We start from the raw sequence: 22,225 nt of genomic DNA on the forward strand, positions 1-22,225 counted from the left end.
CACTTGTCTGTCCAATGCATGTACATAGCTTGCCCGCTCCATAGCAAGCTGCTCTATCCATTGGTCATTTAATTTAATGTTGAACTAAAACATTTTTTTTATAGTAGATTTCAGAGGTTTAAAAAGGAACAGAAAGGAACGATATAAATCATAACTTTTTTTTTGGTTCAAACCAGTACAGAACTTTACTTTGCTGGTCAAACAGTGGAACGGAACGAAAAAAATGATGTTCAGAATGAAACGTTTGGAAAATAATTTCAGTTCACAACCCTTGGTATGTAATACCTACATGTTTCAAGCAGACCACTATAGTCCCTGTGCCCAAGAACGCCAAGGTAACCTGTCTAAATAACTATCGTCCCGTAGCGCTCACATCTGTACAAAAGAGAAATGCCATGGTGGCCGTGGTACAATTTAGAAGTAGCTCCCCCCCAAAAAACTGTGACCAATAAATTGTTTTAAAAGTAGCCCAATTTGGCAAGTATAGGTAACTGCATACTTGGAGTGTGTCTGAAAGTGGGCGTTGCAAAATAAGTGGGTGGATCAACAGGGATGGGTGTAACATCAACGCTCCATTATTGGTTAGACTGCCATAGCCGGGTGCACCGCGGTCAGCTTAATGTTTACATAGCAGGTTAAGAGAACTAACGTAGCAGGAGAATTAACTTGGCAGGTTAAGATAATTAATGTGGCTGGTTAGGATAATGAGTTTAAGGTTAGGAAAAGGGTTAGGGTTAGGCTTAGTTAAAATGCTGTAGTTGTCAACAATGGACTCATCGTGCAGCCCAATCAGCCACGCAAAACGGTCTTGAGTGACAAAAAATCTGCCCAATTAGCTGATTCGCTTGCCATACACCCACTTCTGTTGATCCTCCCACTTCTGTTGACACAACCACTTTCAGACACACTCCATGTATGCAGTTACCTCACAGACTTTCTAATCCAGAGGCGTTCCATATATTCCTTTATAGCCATTACAATGAGCCCATCCTCCTATAGCTATCCCCAAAAACCCACCACCCCATTCCACTACGTTGACCCTAAACGATCCTACACCAGGCCATCGGCCTGGGAGGATGGAACCCTTTCTCTCAAAACTTCCTGTAGATCTTCTGCACTAAAATCTCTCACGCCCAAATATTTCGCTGCAACTACCACATCTACACTATATACACAAAAGTATGTGGACACCCCTTCAAATTAGTGGATTTGGCTATTTAGGCCACACCTGTTGCTGACGGGTGTATAAAATCGAGTATACAGCCATGCAATCTCCATAGACAAACATTGGCAGTAGAATGGCCTTACTGAAGAGCTCAGTGACTTTCAACGTGGCACCGTCATAGGATGACACCTTTCCAACAAGTCAGTTCGTCAAATTCCAGCCCTGCTAGAGCTGCCCCGGTCAACTGTAAGTGCTGTTAATGTGACGTGGAAACTTCTAGGAGCAACAACGACTCAGCTGCAAAGTGGTAGGCCACACAAGCTCACAGAACGGGACCGACGAGTGCTGAAACTCGTTGCGTGTAAAATCGCCTTCCTCGGTTGCAACACTCACTACCGAGTTCCAAACTACCTCTGGAGGCAACGTCAGCACAATAACTGTTTGGCTGGAGCTACATGAAATGGGTTTCCATGGCCGAGCAGCCGCATACAAGCCTAAGATCACCATGCGCAATGCCAAGCGTCGGCTGGAATGGTGTAAAGCTTGCCGCCATTGAACTCTGGAGCAGTGGAAATACATTCTCTGGAGTGATGAATCACGCTTCACCATCTGGCAGTCCGACGGACGAATCTGGGTTTGGCAGATGTTAGGAGAACCCTACATGCCCCAATCCATAGTGCCAACTGTACAGTTTGGTGGAGGAGGAATAATGGTTTGGGGCTGTTTTTCATGGTTTGTGCCAAACCCATGTAGTGTGATAAATGCAAAATATTTGGTCATATGTCAAGTGTATGTAGACGGGAGGGGTATCGTATGCCAGATGAGCCTAAATGATGCAATTGTGGTGAACATGCACCCAAACTTCTGAAGAATAAGGGCTGTCCAGCATGTCTCCTATGCAGAGACGGTGAGAATAGTGGAAAAAGGAGTGAAGTTGAAACAAATAATGGTAGTAGGAATAGAGACACCAGATAATGTTCCTTGTCAACAGAGGGATCCTGACATGTTGCATGTTAAGAAGGTGAACTTTGTAGGCCGAGCTTTTATTGCATTGGTTATCATCTGCACTGTGCAAGCAGAGAGCAAATCAGAGAAAATAGGCATTATTGTGAGTGCGGCTGAGCTTTTTTGGGGGACTCAGGGATTTTACAGCAGAGGCATTACGAGGAATCCTGTCGATGAGTGCTCTGTCCTCACAGCCACCTGAGCCTGTCTAGGGATCCCGCAATGGAATATTCCCGCAATGGAATCTTTTTGTTGTTGTATGTATTTAGTATTTTCTTGTTTATACCTGTGTTGTTTTGTTCGACATGTTTGATGTAGTGATGTAAATTGTTGATATTTTGTATAATGAATTAAAAAATGTATTATATATATGACAAAAAATATATATCTATAAAGGTGCCCGTTCAAAACAACTGGGACCTCCGGAAAATACGAGGTCAAATTATGACGTAAGTGATCTCCAGGTCGGAGATCTAGAAAGAGGCCCGAGTTCCCGAGTTGGAATTCCGAGTTGGATGACGGTTCTTATTGATTTTTCACACGAGTTCCCAATTGTCTTGAACGCACTCAAGTCGGAGATTTCCAAGTTCCAATTGTTTTGAACGCGACATTTGCTGTCGCATAATGATTACGTAACAGGAACGACCGTAGCTGATTTGCAATGAAATCTTATTTGTCACATACATGTGTTTAGCAGATGTTATTGCGGCTGTAGCGAAATGGTTGTGTTTCTAGCACCGATAGTGCAGTAATATCTAACGTCTTTGCACTCCTAAATGATAAGCTAGGTAGCTAAATGTTTATTTTAAGTGAAAATGAGAGCAACATACACAATATTGTTCGGATATTATGTTTTGATATCGAGTGTTCTTGTGAATGCGTTCGAACCAATCTCAACCACATTTGTGGTCGGTGCGGGAGTAGGCCTAGCAGCAGTGGGGCAGAAAATGTACAATTATTTATATGAAAGTTGCGATTCAAAATGGGTTGCTTTTAATTCAACAGGTATGTGTACAGGTAAACTATTAGATGGTTGATGTGTTATTGTAGTTTACTTAGGCTATTTGATCATGTAGACACAGTCAAACCCTTTACGTTTTTATCTTCCAATTGCTTTTAGATCTGCACCACTATACCGTTGGCCTACTTTAGTGATGGGCAGGGTCATTACAAATTGTGTGGATGAAGGGGGCTTGAAAAAAGAGAAAGCAATACTTAAAATCCATAAATTAAACATTCTTGTGAAATGTATATATAGGCTACTTATGTTTTTATTTCATTATTTTAGGCTCTAACGTTAGTGCGTAAGCTTTCGGGTCTAATGCCGCGTTCAAAACAACTGGGAACTCGGAAATCTCCAACTTCAGTGCGTTCAAATAACTGGGAACTCGGAACAAAAAGGAGCTCGACTGGGAAAAATCGATTTGAACGGTCATCCAACTCGGTCCGACTTTCCGACCTGAAGATCACTGACGTCATGATTTGACTTTTCCGAGTTCCCAGTTGTTTTGAACGCAGCATAACTGTACACGCGCCAAATAAGAGCCCCACAGTGGAGGTGTCATAAAACCAGTAAAAACCTAGCGGTCAAACGGTTCAATCATTTCCCCACCATTTTTGTATAGATTATAGGGATTTTAGAAACACTTAAAATAAGGGCTGTGTATCGTGTAGGCTTACACTGGCGTGACATTTTGATAACCATGTAAATTTCTCTCGGACAAGGTGACTTATCAATTTATTCGCCTCGTATTTACTCACAGATTCGAAAATGCTAATTAGCGTCAAAGTACACGTCATGCAAAACTACAAATCCCTGCAAGCTTCTGCACATCATCTCTTGCTAACAGGTGTTGTGTCGATTTTAAACTTGCACAAGACAGTTAACAGAATTGTCCATTTAAATGGGAACAGGCAGAAAAATCGATCCACTGAGGCAATAAGGACAACGTCGGAGTTTAATTCAAAAAGAGAAAAACTGTGAAATAAGAAGTAATGTTCGGGAAATATTTGGTGAAGTGGTAAAAGAGGATGATAGTAGTGTCGGTTATGTGTGATGATTGTGACAGTCAGAAGACAGAGACTTCAAATAGGCCTATGCACGTCAAGGGAACTGTAGCCTTGGCTACTGTTCAGATGGGCTGAATGGAAACTGAATTATGGACACTGACTGTAGGTGTATAACCACTCACTTAGCCTTAATAGAAACTCCTGCAGATTTAAGCATTTCTTGCAGTAAAATTATACACCAAATGTAGGCACAATTTTGACTCGGGAACAGGAGAAATATGATTTATTTATTTCAGCATCTTGAGAGAATGCAAATGCACAGTTAGAGACCGTCTGTAGAGGTGGTATCTTTATCAGCATCATAAGCTGATAGTAGGCTATTTCAACCACATGAGATATGCATCCAAGCCGAACTGAAATCGTATCAGATACATTTTGGGTCGTTTTCAAAGCTAAACGTCTTTCCTTCGCGAAAGAGGCAGAGATGACGGAGATAACTTTACTGATGTCAAATAGATTGAAGCGTTCATTCCATCTATTTATGACATTCTGGTGAGCAAGGGTTTATTTAGTCTTCCAGGACAACATATGACAGAAGAGAAGCTGCATGTATCTATTTGTAGACGTTGAACAACAAATCGCCTACCAAAATGTCTGGAATTATAAGCAGGAACAGCCTAAATCAGGCAAAAATAATATCATTCTACCATCTCTGACTAGCCTACAGCGGATTTTCTATATTAGTGGGTTAGGGTTGGGTGCTGGCCACAGATTTTCAATATAGTCGGGGGGTTGCTGATCGGTTATTAGCAATTGTGGGCGGGTAAGGGTGAGCAAACAGCTGACCCGCGCACCACTAGCCTACTTAGCAGATGTATCCTACATGCATAACTAATCACATGTTATGAAGATAACCACCTGTTATTTGTATAGAAATAATGGTGGTGTATTCGTAGCACATGTCCCATTCATTGACACTAATAATCGACTTCTGCCCGGTCATCAGGTTTGGAAGTGGCCCTAGATCGGAAGCTGTTTGGTCAACATGTTGCCTCCAGAGTCATCCAGAAAGCTGTAACGGGTTTCATGAACAATAAAAACCCTAAAAAGCCCCTGGTGCTCTCTCTACATGGCTGGACTGGCACAGGGAAGAACTTCGTCAGCCAGTTGATAGCTGAAAACATCTACAAGGAGGGCATGACCAGCAGTTTCGTCCATCAGTTTGTGTCTACAGCTCACTTCCCTCATCTGAGTCAGATTGAGAACTACAAGGTAAAACAAGTATTTTGTTATATTGAAATACAGTATAATCCCTTGTAACTGGCAGGGAAATTCTCAATAGAGAATTAGGCTGTAAAAAATAAAGTCACTCTTATTCATATTCTATATTAGGGGTATTCAAATCTTACCCTGTAGTACTGCTGTTTTTCTGTTCTACCTGATAATTAATTGCACCCACCTGGTGTCCCAGGTCTAAATCAGTCCCTGGTTAGACTGGCTTCAAGGTTCACATTTGAATTAGAGGGTTCTATAGGATACAGAATGTATAGCTGAATAATTTTAAATATATTTTGCGGCTATGCTGTAAGCTGTCTTCACTGCTGTAGATAAGTCTGTGTTTAAACTGTTGTGACCATCCCTCAGTCTCAGCTGCAGCAGTGGATCAAAGGCAATGTCACCAACTGCCCACGTTCCATGTTCATCTTTGACGAGATGGACAAGATGCACCCTGGCCTGATCGACTGTATAAAGCCCTACCTGGACTACTACGAAAATCTGGACGGGGTCTCCTACCGCCAAGCCATCTTCATCTTCCTCAGGTAGGGCGTACGGAGCAGCAGTGTGTGATAAGAATTAATGTGTTGTTTTTGGATACTTTTGTATTTTTTTTACTGGATTTACAGTCAAATACAGTATATTGGTCATCCATCATACTATCTTTCTCACAACTTGACGACTCGTTGTAGTGACCATATTTTTACTTGGCTGAAAATCAGCTGTCAATCAGATACGGAACCCCAAAATTAAAGATGAGTTATTTCAGATTTTTTATTTTGCAAATAAAATCACCATGCGTGCCGCCTATTGGGGAACCCTGACCTAGGCCCGACATCAACCTAATGAATTTATAAACTACCACATATCCGGACCAGTGGAAATTCTGTTCGGGCTAATAGATTTTTGGCCAACTGGTCCGACCGAGCCAGTGAAAAAAAAAAAACGTTGGACCATGCTTAATATCTACTAGTTTGTTTTGCTAATCTCCATAGCAATGCTGGAGGAGAGCACATCACGCAGGTGGCCCTGGACTTCTGGAAAGCAGGTCGAGACCGAGAGGAGATGAAATTGCAACACTTAGAACCAGCTCTCTCCCTGTCCGTGTTCAACAACAAGCAGAGTAAGCCACCTTTTTGCCGTCCTTCTTTAGGGCTGAAGCCTAACATATACACTTTGGTAACTATTTTTCATATTTAACAAATCATACACATATACTATATGTACAAAAGTATGTAGACACCCCTTCAAATTAGTGTATTCGGTTATTTCAGCCACACTCGTTGCTGACGGGTGTATAAAATCGAGCATACAGCCATTCAATCTCCATAGACAAACATTGGTAGTAGAATGGCCTTACTGAAGAGCTCAGTAACTTTCAACGTGGCACTGAGTCAGTTTGTCAGGCCACACAAGCTCACAGAACTGGACCGCCGAGTGCTGAATTGCGTAGCGCGTAAAAATAGTCTGTCCTCAGTTGCAACACTCTTTACCGAGTTCCAAACTGCCTCTGGAAGCAACGTCAGCACAATAACTCTTTGTCAGGTGCTTCATGAAATGGGTTTCCATGGCCGAGCAGCCACACAAGCCTAAGATCACCATGCACAATGCAAAGCGTTGGCTGGAGTGGTGTAAAGCTTAACGCCGTTGGACTCTGGAGCAGTGGAAACGCGTTCTCTGGAGTGATGAATCACGCTTCACCGTCTGGCAGTCCGACGGACGAATCTGGGTTTGGCGGATGCCAGGAGAACGCTAACTGCCTAAATGCATAGTGCCAACTGTAAAGTTTGGTGGAGGAGGAATAATTGTCTGGGGCTGTTTTTCATGGTTCGATCTAGGCCCCTTAGTTCCAGTGAAGGGACATCTTAATGCTACATCATACAATGACATTCGAGATGATTCTGTGCTTCCAACTTTGTGGCAACAGTTTGGAGAAGGCCCTTTACTGTTTCAACATGACAATGCCCCCGTGCACAAAGCGAGGTCCATACAGAAAAGGTTTGTCAAGATTGGTGTGGAAGAATTTGACTGGCCTGCACAGAGCCCTGACCTCAACTCCATCGAACACATTTGGGATGAATTGGAACGCCGGCTGCGAGCCAGGCCTAATCTCCCAACATCAGTGCCCGACTTCACTAATGCTCTTGTGGCTGACTGGAAGCAAGTCCCCGCTGCAATGTTCCAACATCTAGTGGAAAGCCTTCCCAGAAGAGTGGAGGCTGTTATAGCAGCAAAGAGGAGACCAGCTCCATATTAATGCCCATGATTTTGGAATGAGATGTTCGACGAGCAGGTGTCCACATACTTTTGGTCATGTAGTGTATGTTTCTCTTAAGTTAGGATTTTTCACTTTGTTACTAAGCCTGGGGTTAGAAGGCTGAGGATGTTATTGGAGACTTTTCAGACCTTCAGTAAAAAGATGACCTGTGTTATCTCTTTATTCTGTCCATCTGCCCTTCTTGCCCCTGTCCATCTTATGACTATCCTTACCCCCTAGGCACTTGTGTACATTTGAGAGGATTGGGTAAGCAATTGGTGGTAGTGTCTTCTTGCCCATCTTATGACTGTGTCCTTCCCTCCCTCCCTTTGTGTAGGTGGGTTGTGGCACACTAGTCTGATAGACAAGAACCTAGTTGACTTCTTCGTCCCCTTCCTGCCTCTGGAGTACAGACACGTGATGCTGTGTGGCATGGCAGAGATGGCCGCCAAGGGCCTGGAGCCCGACCAGGACGTGGTCGACCAGATGGCCAGAGACTTGGTCTATTTCCCCAAGAGCGAAAAGATCTTCTCCGGCACGGGCTGCAAGACCATCGGCGGCAAGCTAGATTACTATACATAGTGTGTGTTTGAGATCGACTACGTTGCTGCCGGCGGCTGCAGACTGACTGATCTAATCATAATGAGTAGTAATTTAGGATGAAAGGTGGTTTGTTGGTCTGCAGTTGCTGACGGCAATGTAGACGATCTCAGAGGGAACAGCTACTGTATCTATCTACCACCTACTCTACTGTGTGCACTTTCTTAATGACAACATCTCCGCCAGTCGGAGTGAGGAAGTCAGTGACTGAACTCAGAAAGGGGATGATGACCCGCCCCTCAGGTCTCCCAACGTCAACACAACCATGTGGAGGACTTCAACGGTCTCTCCTGATGTCACTTCTCCCTGAAGATGAACTAATGGACTACTGAGAGAGAGGAGGGTGAATTTAAGGAGAGATAAAAAATACATTAAAAAAAACACTGAGGGAAAAGTTATCATTTTTAACCAATCAAGGTGCTTGATCCTAACTTATATGTTCTGTAAATTAGAATCTCCAAAAATTATTTCATTTTTTTACGGGGAATTCTGCTGCACATGAACTCAGTGGCAATTGAATACTAGATGTATATTAGAAACAAATGTGGTTTAAAGTTACAATATGTCCAAAAAAAAATCAGACAAACGGCATCCCTGCCACTTGGTTAGCTATCAATCTGAGGGATGCCGGGGCCAGAGAAATGTAACCACTCTCCAAATGATAGAGGGTGCTATGGATGCAAGGACTCACACTGTCCATGAGATCAACATGATAGTTATATTCTTCAAGAATCGATGTGTAATAATCGTTAATTGAAATAAGATTTGAACAGCTGTAACTATTGCAGATTGCACCTTTTAATTGTCATTAAAAATTTTGCACTGAAATATTGTGCATTTGTGGTGCACGGGATACCCATTAATTGTGTATTTTATATCTGTCGTCCAATACAGATATACAAAATCGTCCAATACAAATCCGCCTTAAAACGTGCATCTATTTTCCCTTTGTTTTTAATCCTTACTCATTCACCAGAAGCATTGTGTACATTTCAAAATCTGCTGTCAGTTTATCTTTGTGGGTATACAAGTATTTAGTGTTCAATCCACCAATTCTTTCATTTTTCACTTATTTCAAGATTGATCCAGATTTGTCCTAAATCATTTATTTGAGTAGCCCAACAGCCCTGTGTCTGCAATGAAGTAAATCCAAATGTATTTTTGTTAATATAGCTTAACCACAATTAAATAATTGTTTTAAGCACAATTGTATACTGTGCCTTACAGTTGGCATGCAGTTACTGTTCTCGATCTAAACAATGCACAAAATAATTATAGGAAGGTTCACTATTTTTCATTAAAATGTTTTTATATGGGAAAAAATGTGTTTTGTTTGAGTACATGAAATATCAAAAAGGTTGAAGGAAATGTAAGAACTCCTACTCTCTTCTCCCACCTGGTGGTCTTTAAGAATAGAGAAGGCCATAATGATGTTGATCATGTGCCTTGTCCAAAGGTACATTGACAGATTTTTCACCTTGTCAGCTCGGGTATTCGAACCAGCAACCTTTCAGTTACTGGCCCAACACTCACCCCTGGCCCAACGCTCCTTTAACTGTTCGCTCCGAGGGTATTGTCTGCAATAATCATATGCACATATAATTGAATTCCACTGTTTGCACTGAAACTGTCTGCCTTAGGAAGAAGCCCACTGTGGGCAGCCCACTCTGTACCATTGACTCAAATGTAAATGTCACTGACATGTCTACCTTGGATCAGCCTCTCAGAAATGCACTAAAAACAAACAAGCAACCCAGAAAATGACTAAAAATAACCCATATGAATATATGTAGCCTGAAAAACAAGGTTCATGAAATTGAAAACGTATAAACATCAGAAAACATTCATATTCTGGCTCTCTCTGAAACACACTTAGATAATTCATTTGATGATGCAGTAGTAGCTATACATGGTTATAGAATATATAGGAAAGATAGAAATGCAAATGGCGGAGGTGTTGCCATGAATGTCCAGAGTCATATTCCTGTTAGTCAGATGATGTGGAAGTAATATCGCTACAGGTTAATCTGCCTCACCTAAAGCCTATTCTCGTAGGAAGTTGCTATAGACCAAGTGCTAAAAGTCAGTATTTTGACTATTTGTGTGAATTGTTGGATATTATACAACGGGTGGGTCTAATCCTGAATACTACTTGGTTAAAAGTGCATTCCAGACGGTGTCTATTCCACAAGTAACCACCGGCTAAATCTATGACGTTAAAATGCCTATCTACTCTGTTCCATCTGACTGCACAATCTACTTTATCATCAGCCCAGCCAGGCAAGTTATAAACTTGATCTCCACTATAAAAAGCATCTAGATATTATTTCACATTTCTTTTAGACTAACATTTAGTTTTCAACAGCGGATATTTGTATAAACCTTGCTGTCTGTGTCTCCGACTTTTGCAACATTGTTTCAATATTCAAATTCGATCTCCAGCTGTCCCATAGTAATGAACTTGTCGGGACGAGACAGACAGACAGCGTTTCTCAGCCAGTCGAAATCATGAATCAGCTGGCATAATTTTTATGGATAGATACAAAGCAATGTAAATTGAAAAAAAAGGTCAAACAAAACGAAGTGCAACTAGTTTGCAGCCTTTCCAGCTTCAGTTTGAAGTGATTGTGTTAGCTGTGTTGTTGGCTAGCTCCTCTGAACAACAGTGTCCTGACGAGTGAGCACATTTTCTATGCCAGGCGAAGTCGCGCCTCATTAGCTCATTGTTATGGATGTATCCAAATAAATGTCACTAGAAAACAGCTTAAACAAATGCAAATGCCTCTACTTTGCTGTTTTTCTGGCTGCACTTTTTGAAAGTGACTATAAGTTAACCGTAGTTGGCTAGCTAGCAAGCAAGGGATAATAACGTTGCCAGCCAGTATGGCAATGGAACATTTAGAATTAACGACTGGGTCACATCTCTAGCAACCGAACCGATAGAACGAACGACCAGCCGGCTTGGGTAGCAACCCTAGATTTGTGTCGGGACGATATCTTGTGGAAGGATTAAATAGTATGAATAAATTAATACAAATAACGTTTTTAATGAAAATATGTCAATCATTATTTGAATATGTTGGTAACTGTTGATAAAACAAGTTTACTGGAGAACGGAGACCAAGTAGAGACTTTTGGACAAGGTGGATAATTGTATAATATAAGGCAGTTTATTCAGAGGTAAAGATATCTGGAATCGCGTGCACGGACCCGTTCGTCAATCTCGTAGGGAGATATCTGAGAGAGCCCCGAAACATTGTGTGCTGACATTTTATACAATAAAATGAAGTAGGTTGATTCTAGTAGTTCTGATCTTCTGATTGGTCCTGATGAGTTGGGCGAGGTCCCCTCCAGGTTAGTATCACTGTTGCATTGGCTCTGAGTCGGGTTCTCTGTCTTCAGATGTTCAGCCTAAGAGAAGGGGATTTTTGTGTGTGTGTGTGTGTGTGTGTGTATGTGTGTGTGTGTGTGTGTGTGTGTGTGTGTGTGTGTGTGTGTGTGTGTGTGTGTGTGTGTGTGTGTGTGTGTGTGTGTGTGTGTGTGTGTGTGTGTGTATGTGTGTGTGTGTGTGTGGGGGGGTGTGTATGTGTGTGTCCTCAGAGCAAGAACTCGTGAGTTGGAAGAACTGAGAGACCTATGGCGTGGGTGTTGTCCTTAGCCACCTGCTGATAAGGCTGACAAGATAGGACTCTTTTGTGCATTGTATTGAATACAAAGGCCCAACACAAAATGGGTCATGCACAAGATTTTAGTCAGACCAAGCTATAACATTATATATTTACTACGACAAATCCCTCTCTTCACGTCTCCCCAGAGACGTGACCAAGTAACAGTAAAGAAGGAAAACTTAAGACGTGACACAAGCTAACAGTGTAATTGGCAAAATAGGGAAAACTTTATCAGAAGATAAAGTTTTAATTCCCCCTCTTCACGTCTCACAAGAGACGTGACACAAGCTAATAGTGCAATTGGCAAAATAGGGAAAACTTTATCAGAAGATAAAGTTTTACATTCCCCCTCTTCACGTCTCACAAGAGACGTGACAAAAAGCTTAAATGCTGCAATTTGGCAAAATAGGGAAAACTTTATCAGAAGATAAAGTTTTAATTCCCCCTCTTCACGTCTCACAAGAGACGTGACACAAGCTAATAGTGCAATTGGCGAAATAGGGAAAACTTTATCAGAAGATAAAGTTTTACATTCCCCCTCTTCACGTCTCACAAGAGACGTGACAAAAAGCTTAAATGCTGCAATTTGGCAAAATAGGGAAAACTTTATCAGAAGATAAAGTTTTAATTTCCCCCTCTTCACGTCTCACAAGAGACGTGACACAAGCTAATAGTGCAATTGGCAAAATAGGGAAAACTTTATCAGAAGATAAAGTTTTACATTCCCCCCTCTTCACGTCTCACAAGAGACGTGACAAAAGCTTAAATGCTGCAATTGGCAAAATAGGGAAAACTTTATCAGAAGATAAAGTTTTACATTCCCCCTCTTCACGTCTCACAAGAGACGTGACAAAAGCTTAAATGCTATTCATCATCCAGATATCCTTGGTCAGCATCGTCAATAGCAAGCAAAGGAAACATCTGACCGTTATCTGCAGGATGTGGATCAATAGCGGTGGTTATAATCCTGGTTGTCAGCGTCCGTATGCATGGAATGCAACAGCATCCACAAAGCACTAGAATTGCAGCAAAAACAGAGATGGATACAAGTATAGAAGAAACAAGCGTTTTATATTTACCAAACGCATCCATCCAAGAGTCCCACATTGAAGTATCCACCCCTGAGTGGCTCTTCATTTTGCCATTAAGAGTTCGTAACCCTTCCAGGGCGACAGTCAAGCTGCCATCTGTGGCTGTATTGTTGGGAATAAAGGTACAACATTGTTCACCAAACATAGCACATACTCCTCCTTTTTCAGCCAGGAGCATGTCGACAGCAATACGATTTTGGAAAGCCATGAGAGAGGTTGCAGCCAACTGGCCATGCACCTCCTCAAAACCTTGTTGTGTCCAATTGCCTAATTTTTGAACATTAATGTATGTAGTTAATTCTATCGAGTTTTTATTAATGGTATAACAGTCAGCACCCAAAAGACACTAACTGTACTCCATGTACACATGTTCAAGGACAGTTTCACAGACAACAAAGAGAGAGTGTTTTTATCAGCCTGTTATGTGAAACAATCCATATCAGTACAGTGCTCCTCATTAATGCATTCCTTCCAAGCTATTCATCACATACAAATCCAATTAAAAATAAAAGCCAACAATTTTATGGTGTCACTCTAAACAGAGTATAATCACCCTTAAGAATAACAGGATATGGAAATTAAATCACAACATTTAATGTTAATAAAAAATAAAAATAATAATTTTAACCCTCTATTCCTCCCCTACACCTAACATGTACCGAGTTGGCTACCAGCCACCCAGGAATCCTTTACCTTCACATCAGGAAGAATAAACAATCACAGTGGTTAGTAAAAACATAAGGTAATAAATGAGCAAGAACTGAAAATAAATGCGTGTATGTATTTTACTAGGCAAAACATGGATCATCCAGCTTGGTCTCAGAGTCAGTAGCAGAGTCACCTGCATCATCCTGGGCCGGTAACAACAGCATCATACCTGACGCCTGCACCACTCCTACCACTGACCTCCTGAGACAGGGGACGATGCAAGCAGCACAACACATTAACAGCAAAAACACAATTACTAGGGTCAGAAATCCAGTAACCACCATAGAAGAGTACTCACCAAACCAGTCACTCAGCCAGGAAATAAGGCAACATCCACAAAGAACAAGTATACCCATAGAGGCCATAACTTCACCCAGAATAGTCACAACAATAGTTTTCCATTTACCAAATATGTTATCAAACCAACCGTCTATGGAGCTATCAATACCAGAGTTCTCAACCAGTTCGTTCTCCAGCGTGGTGATGGTCACTCAAGCGCTTTGGTCACGGGCCCGTCCGGTGCTATATTGTTGGAGATGAAAGTACAGCACATATATCCAAACAGAACACAAACCCCGTCCCGCTCAGCCAAAAGCATATCTAAAGCTATTCTATTCTGCCATGTCATTAAGCTAGTTGCCGCTGTCTGCTCAGCTAATCCCTTTATTGCATCACGAGTGTGGTTTATAAATATTTTGCTGGTTATATTAAATATAATTTATCCAATCTACATTTTTATTAATTGTTGACCACCAGAAAATACTTGATTCAAACCCAGCTGCGATCTGATTGTGGATCCCATCAATATATATCCTTTCATCAAAGGATCCCGGGAGGAGGTCCTACTTTCTATGTGACAACTCACCAGTATCTGACACGTTTGATTGTTTGCGTATGTAGGTGAGTTCACAATCAGTTATCACCACACATCCATCAGATGTCAGCACGGGTCTGGTTTTTGGCTCCTAAAATCCTCTGGCTGCAACAAAGAGGAGAGATTAGTCATGGTCTCTTTAGGTGTGACATTCTCTGTGTGGGAGCAGGAGCTAAAAGGCCCTACCCTGTATCCTATCCTTACTAGTCCTAGAAAAACAATTAGAATCCCCTTTGACTTCAAACTGAGGCAACCCAGGTCGGGATGACTTTGTTATCGGGGGAAACAGATAGTGCAAGTTACCATAAGACTCTTTCACCACATTCCCAGGGTGGCTTGCATGGAGGATAAACTTGACAGAGAGTCAAAGCCTGTCAAAGGGAACTGAGTAGTTGTTAACCTTGGTTTGGCTGTCCCACAGGCAAAACAGTCCTCTTTAGACATCGTTTTTTGCCATATACTGAATCCATTCCAACCACAGGTTAAGATTTCTATACCCCGTTTCCACCTGTACTACTTCCTCCAGGTCTATAGTTTTGCACTATCTTTATCACAGCCCCGGTCTCACTACCTCCCTCAGAGAGGTTTACTCTAGAATTTCCCCTTTCCCTACGTCTAGCTGTCTCCTATGCCTTTTCAACTTGTGTTAGGTTAACTACCACTTCTGGCTGAAACAGGAGGGTCCGTGTGTGTTAGGAATATGGCCCCCCACAATCAGACAGCTACCTACCGTCGGGAGACCTGTGAATCCCCACCCTTGCCCTGAGAACATGTCAGATGCCAGAGGCCAACCCATTGCTTTACCTTCTATCGACCTCACACAGGGATGATCAGACAGGGTAAGGGAATCTTCGTTAAGGAGCCAACCCCCGAGCCCTAGTGGTAATCGGATCTTTCTCCTAACTCTGTGTTTGTTCGTCAGGTGTAGCTGGTTTTGCCTTTTTACAGTGTGTGACATGGACCCAGATGGATCTCTCAGCTATTCTGCTGGCAAAGGCAGTACTTGGTAGGGGCCCTTCCCGCCAGGCCTGATTCAGTCTCCTGGTTAGATAGAGTGGGTCACCTTCTCCTTTAGTTCACCTGTGGGGCACAAAACCTCTGACATACAGGTGTGGTTAATAAACTATCATACATGTTTTTGTTTTCTTTTTTTAAAGTATTTTGTCCTCTCCTTCGTATATATTTAATATTTAATCCAACCATCCCCCTTTTTGACACATGATTTGGCCATGTGTCAATATTACCACCTACCTAAACAATCACTTTAGTTAATATTGGTATTTCATTATCCAATTGCCATTCCTCCACTCTCTCTTCTGTTATTTTATGGTTCAAATCAAATATATTATTACCAAATTATAATCTTCTTCACAATTTTCACAGTACTATAGATTACCCTCAACTTAGTAAAATAAACTATCTTAAAGTCCTCCTCTCATGCCTTTAGAATTTACTAGTGTGGATGATTAAAATAACACCAGAATGTTAAAACAGAGTTCAGAGGGCATTGAAATCATTTAACGAACTGTTTAATCCCATAGTATACTAAACATTACCATTATTCTAAATATTTCATAAATGTTAGTTATCCCAAGTGTTCATTAAGTCCTCACGACATTCATTCTCATAAGAAATCATATATACCCCAAACTCAGCCAAAACCTAAAAAACTCCATAAAATTCACTGTGTGCTTCTCTAAGACCTATCACCCTTGACCTGCTGAAAACCCTCCAAAATTGAAACAACAAGGCTTTATAAACATCATACTAGGTGTGTTGTTTTCTATTTGAAAACCCCAATTAAAAAACAACAACCAAACAGCCAGGTCATGAGGACTCCTGATTTCTCTCTTCCCCTTCTGCCTACAGTTTCTTAACTGGTGCCCTTTCCTTGCAGTAACTCCACGGTTCCTCACATTCTCTAGCAAAATGTCCCGTTTTGTCACAATTGTAACACTTCCACTCACTCCTGTCTCCACTATTACTATTTCCTTCTTGTCTGTCTTTGCTACCGTAACCTCTCTTCTCTCCTAGGTATTGACTAATAGTCTCACTGTCTCTAATTCAACACAAAACCCCATCATCCAATTAATTTTCATACCCATTACTGTCAATGCCAAATTAGGTTTCTCTGTTCCTGTTGAAGTGCTGAGTCAATAGTAGCCAATTCAAACACCTCACAATTTGGATCAAAAGGGTTCCTTAGTCTTCCCCCCACTAGAGTCTACTATTTCTCCCTCAAGGACTAATCACGCCTTATCTTCCTCTTTCTCACGCTCAAAGCTGGGGGATGGACTTCTCTCTCCTCTCTCCTGTCTGATGGATTGCATGTCTCTCTGAGACTATTACACAATTCAGTTATTTTCCCAACATACTCTCCGTAATCGGCCCATGGCAAAAGTGTCCTATGGGCATCCCCTGAAACCCACTGCCCTCTAACGGCAGCCCAAACCTTACTATTCCTGTCATGGGGTGGGTCATTCTTTCTACCGCTCTGGCCACGTCCTCTGTGTTCATGGCCTGTCTGCTAAATGGCATATTATTATTATTACTGTATACATCTAAGGTTGCTGGGGCCCCTTTCATTCCCCGCCAATAGATTAGGTAAGGCTATCAGTGGGTACTGGCCCCCTCCTTTGGTTATATAATGGAGATTTCTTCTATTCCTGGATTCCATTTTAATTACATCAAACATTTTCTCGTCCCCAGTAAATTCTGGGACCTCTTGTGAGGATTTGCCCCCCCCCCCCCCATGGTTGGTACTGTTAAAAATCCCTTAGCCACCTCTTCTATATTATAAGTCAATTTAACAAGTAATTCAAAATAGCTTCACACAACAACCCCTCATAAGGAGTGCCCAGCAGGAGTCCAATTCCTATCAGAAAACATACATACAAACATTCAGACACTCCCAATCTCTCCCAGGGGGAAAAAGTTCTTCTTCACCCTGGGTGAGATTGTTGTTCCCATAAGGGTTTCTTCATTGTGTTGTCAGGATTGGTTCTCGCTGCTCAAATCAGCTCTTACTTCAGACAATGGTCTGGAAGGAGTGGGGGCTGGAGTGCAGTGTGTTAGATGGTGCCAGGGTGCGCCTGATTTACCTCTGACCTGGACTGAGTGTGAAGTAACCTCCTTCACTTCGTACGGTCCAGTCCACCTGGGTTCCAGCCACTTTCTTTTGTGGACTTTCACCCTCACCCAGTCTCCCACTTTTACCTTCAGTGGCGCCGGATCTCCCGTCAGCTCCCCCTCTTGGACCTTGTGAATCTGTTTGGAGAGAGCTGCAGAAAGTTCCGTCAGTTTTCTCACAATTTTACAGATTGGTATTCAGTTTCATAAGTTTCACTATAACTTCCCATCACCCATTAACGCGTTATAATACATAAAAACACACAACCCAAAAAGCCAATTGGAATTACAATGCTTAATGTATTCAGGCTATCAAAGCGTCCTAGAACACATTCTCAGTTCGACTGCCACCCTTCACACAGCCTTATTTAGGCACCTTCATTATGTGAAGTCACAGAAGCAACTGGATCCCTTAGAGATTTTTTCTCAGGTTAACTGCACCTTTCACACAACCATTTAAATGGAATGTTTTAAATGTGAAATTACAGAGATAGCTGGCATCTCCGAGAATTTAGTACCTCTGGTCAATTTCGGTGATTCTCCCCCACCTAATTTACATTTACATTTTAGTCATTTAGCAGACACTCTTATCCAGAGCGACTTACAGTTAGTGAATACATATATATTTTTTTATACTGGCCCCCCGTGGGTAAAATCTTATCCACTCATACGTCAAAACACACCTACCACACAACCTATCTATTAATAGGACCTTTTAACTGTGGAAACTCACAACCTATCAGGGATAGTAGTGACGGCCATGGCTATTTCAGTATATATATATATGTATATAGAATTTCGGGTAAGGTCCGACTATCTTGGTGTACTTAGCCCGTCACTGGCCGAGGCCAGCAATGTATTCTTGGTGCCAACACCGACTTATCTCAGGTGCCCCACCCTCGTACACAAAGAATTTTCAATAATTTATTATTAGGAATTATTTTGCAAAAGGTATTATTGTTTTTCAGTTATTCGAGTTATTATATATTTTCCCAAAAGGTATCAAAATCGCCCTTTTGGAACAATATATTAGCAAACCCGAGCGCTTCTAAAATAATTATCAATTTTATCCTAGGAATTATTTTGCAAAAGTTATTATTGTTTTTCAGTTATTCGAGTTATTATATATTTTCCCAAAAGGTATCAGAATCGCCCTTTTGGAACAATATATTAACAAACTCGAGCGCTCCTAAAATAATTATCAATTTAATTTTAGAATTTAGGGAAATACCAACACCACAAGAGGGAAAAAGTACAAGTCAGCTTTCAGCGTAGCGGCTGCATAACATGCCGAATAGGACTCGGTGGTCCTCTTAAAAGTTATCAACTAGTTAGTCTCATGAAACGGCCAATCTTACACAACATTCAGGTTAACATTTCAACATTTACATTTGCATTACATATCAGCATCAACACATTAATTCAGTTTGAGTTCCTCACAGTACATCTAGTTGAGTGCCAAGTCAACCATTGCCCGACTATCTGAACTTGTATTTTTATTTTATTTTATTGATTCTCCTCAAGGAGACTCCCAGTCGTTTAAACCATTCAACTGGCGTCTAGTCGGGAGAACCTTTTCTGGACTTGGATTCTCACGGAATTAACTCAACCCGACTATCTGAATCTTTTTATCAAGTCACCAGATCCTTCTCTTGTGGATCAAATAAAAGGGTCCATCTCTTGTGAACCAAACCTCTGTAATAGGCTCCTCACTAGAGAGCCACACTTCAACAGAAAATAAAAGTCGGTCCTTCTCTTGTGAACCACTGTAACTAGACTTCTTCTCTTAGAGTCACATTTCAACAGTAAAAACCTAAGATTTATCAGCATCAACAGCAAAAATAAAAGGGTCCTTCTCTCGTGAACCACAACCTCTGTAACTAGACTCCTCACCTAGAGAGTCACATTTCAACAGTAAAAATAAAAGTCGGTCCTTCTCTTGTGAACCACTGTAACTAGACTCCTCTCTAGAGTCACATTTCAACAGTAAAAAGCCTAAGATTTCAGATATCTTTACATATGTGCCTTTTGAGTCATAATAGATATGTTATAAATTTAACAGTAATCCATACTCACGCTCAGTACTACTGATCTTAATTTTGGTTTATCCTATAATACAATATGCAGATTTTGTTTTAACAGGTTCTGCTTACCTTTGTATTGACGGCCGTCTAGATCAGTTTCCTGAGGCGAGCTGGATTCCCGGCTGCTCCTGCGAACAGGTCACCCGTCCTTTCTGATCCGTCTCTTACTTGTCTCCTTTCTCTATCAACTTTCTATGGACCGAATTCAGAGAAGAAAACCATCCTCTGCTACCAATTTTGTTGATAAAACAAGTTTACTGGAGAACGGAGACCAAGTAGAGACTTTTGGACAAGGTGGATAATTGTATAATATAAGGCAGTTTATTCAGAGGTAAAGATATCTGGAATCGCGTGCACGGACCCGTTCGTCAATCTCGTAGGGAGATATCTGAGAGAGCCCCGAAACATTGTGTGCTGACATTTTATACAATAAAATGAAGTAGGTTGATTCTAGTAGTTCTGATCTTCTGATTGGTCCTGATGAGTTGGGCGAGGTCCCCTCCAGGTTAGTATCACTGTTGCATTGGCTCTGAGTCGGGTTCTCTGTCTTCAGATGTTCAGCCTAAGAGAAGGGGATTTTTGTGTGTGTGTGTGTGTGTGTATGTGTGTGTGTGTGTGTGTGTGTGTGTATGTGTGTGTGTGTGTGTGTGTGTGTGTGTGTGTGTGTGTGTGTGTGTGTGTGTGTATGTGTGTGTGTGTGTGGGGGTGTGTATGTGTGTGTCCTCAGAGCAAGAACTCGTGAGTTGGAAGAACTGAGAGACCTATGGCGTGGGTGTTGTCCTTAGCCACCTGCTGATAAGGCTGACAAGATAGGACTCTTTTGTGCATTGTATTGAATACAAAGGCCCAACACAAAATGGGTCATGCACAAGATTTTAGTCAGACCAAGCTATAACATTATATATTTACTACGACATAACCCCTTGTATAGAAGTGATAATGCCCTCGAAGCCGGTGTTTGGAGGATATATTGGCACGGTTTGCCGGCCCTCGACTTTGTCTCGGGCCTAACAACACCCGTGTCAATATATCCTCCAAACACCGGCTACTCGGGCATTATCACTTAAATGTATGTGATATCAACAGAGAGGTATATTTTCCGGATGACCTAAATATTGACTGTTTGCCATCAAGCTGCCCACTCAAAAAGAAGCTCCAAGCTTTAACCAGTGACTGCAATCTGGTTCAAGTCATCAGTCAATTTACCAGGGTATTTACAAACAGAATCATCCACACGTATTGATCACATCTTTACTAATGTTGCAGAAATCTGCACTAAAGCAGTATCCACACACATCGGATGTAGTGATCATAATATAATAGCCAAAGTTCCAAATACTGGACCTAAAATTGTTTATAAACGAACATAGAGGTTTTGCAATGATTCCTATGACGAAGATATGAAAAAGATGTGTTGGTCTGATGTGTGTAATGAGGAACATCCGGACGCTGTACCTGTAGCATTTATGAAACTGCTTCTTCCGGTTACCTGATAGGCATGTGCCCATCAAGAAACGGACTGTTAGAACTGCCAAATCCCCATGGATAGATGATTTATTGAAAAACTGTATGGCTGAGAGGGATGAGGCAAAGGGAATAGCATATAAATCTGACAACACAGCAAACTGGAAAACATACAGTAAATTGAGAAATCACGTAACTAAACTAAACAAAAGGGAACAAAGATAAAGGATATAAATAATGATAGTAAAAAGCTCTGGAGTACTGTAAATGAAATTCTAGGCAAAAAAGCAAACTCGGCTCCATCCTTCATTGAGGCAGATGGCTTGTTCATAACAAAACCCTTTGATATTGCCAACCACTTTAATAACTTGTTTGTTGACAAGATTAGCAAACTTAGGTATGACATGCAAACAACAAATGCTGAGCCTTCATATTCATGCATAATGGACCTAATAATGAAAGACGAGCACTGTAGTTTTGAGTTCCACAAAGTGGGTGTGGAAGAGGTGAAAAAATTGTTAACATCTATCAATAAGGACAAACCACCTGGTACCGACAACCTGGATGGTAGGTTGGTAGCAGAATACATTGTGACTCCATTTTGCTACATCTTCAGTTTAAGCCTAGAAGACGGAGTATGTCCCCAGACATGGAGGGAGGTAAAGGTCATTCCACTACCCAAGAATAGCAAAGCACACTTTAATGGTTAAAACAGCTGATCAATCAGCCTGATGAGTGCTTAGCAAACTTTTGGAAAAAATATCAAATGCAAAGGTGTTTTACAAAAAACAAATTAACAGACTTTCACCATGCTTATAGGGAAGGTCACTCAACATGCTCGGCACTGACACAAATGACTGATGATTGGCTGAAATAAATTGATAGTAAGACGATT

At 41.5% G+C, this 22,225-nt stretch overlaps 1 protein-coding gene across 1 annotated transcript; it reads left to right on the plus strand.

Annotated features, from left to right (window-relative positions):
- The first annotated feature begins 2,852 nt into the window (after nt 1–2,852).
- Nucleotides 2,853–9,165, plus strand: LOC121541475 (torsin-1A-like). Its single transcript, XM_041850510.2, has 5 exons — nt 2,853–3,175; nt 5,187–5,452; nt 5,825–6,000; nt 6,451–6,578; nt 8,050–9,165. Exons 1-5 carry the CDS (start codon nt 2,986–2,988, stop codon nt 8,292–8,294), a joined length of 1,005 nt encoding a protein of 334 aa, XP_041706444.1. The 5' UTR covers nt 2,853–2,985; the 3' UTR covers nt 8,295–9,165.
- Nucleotides 9,166–22,225: the final 13,060 nt, after the last annotated feature.

Source organism: Coregonus clupeaformis, chromosome 27 (assembly GCF_020615455.1).
Source record: "Coregonus clupeaformis isolate EN_2021a chromosome 27, ASM2061545v1, whole genome shotgun sequence".
NCBI classification, from domain to species: Eukaryota; Metazoa; Chordata; class Actinopteri; order Salmoniformes; family Salmonidae; genus Coregonus; species Coregonus clupeaformis.

Bases quoted from the DNA above. Each gene is read 5' to 3' on its own strand.
- LOC121541475 (XM_041850510.2), top strand. From the start codon at position 2,986: ATGAGAGCAACATACACAATATTGTTCGGATATTATGTTTTGATATCG. The intron at 6,001-6,450 runs GTAGGGCGTACG...TAATCTCCATAG, and splicing joins GCCATCTTCATCTTCCTCAG to CAATGCTGGAGGAGAGCACA. The intron at 6,579-8,049 runs GTAAGCCACCTT...CCCTTTGTGTAG, and splicing joins CGTGTTCAACAACAAGCAGA to GTGGGTTGTGGCACACTAGT.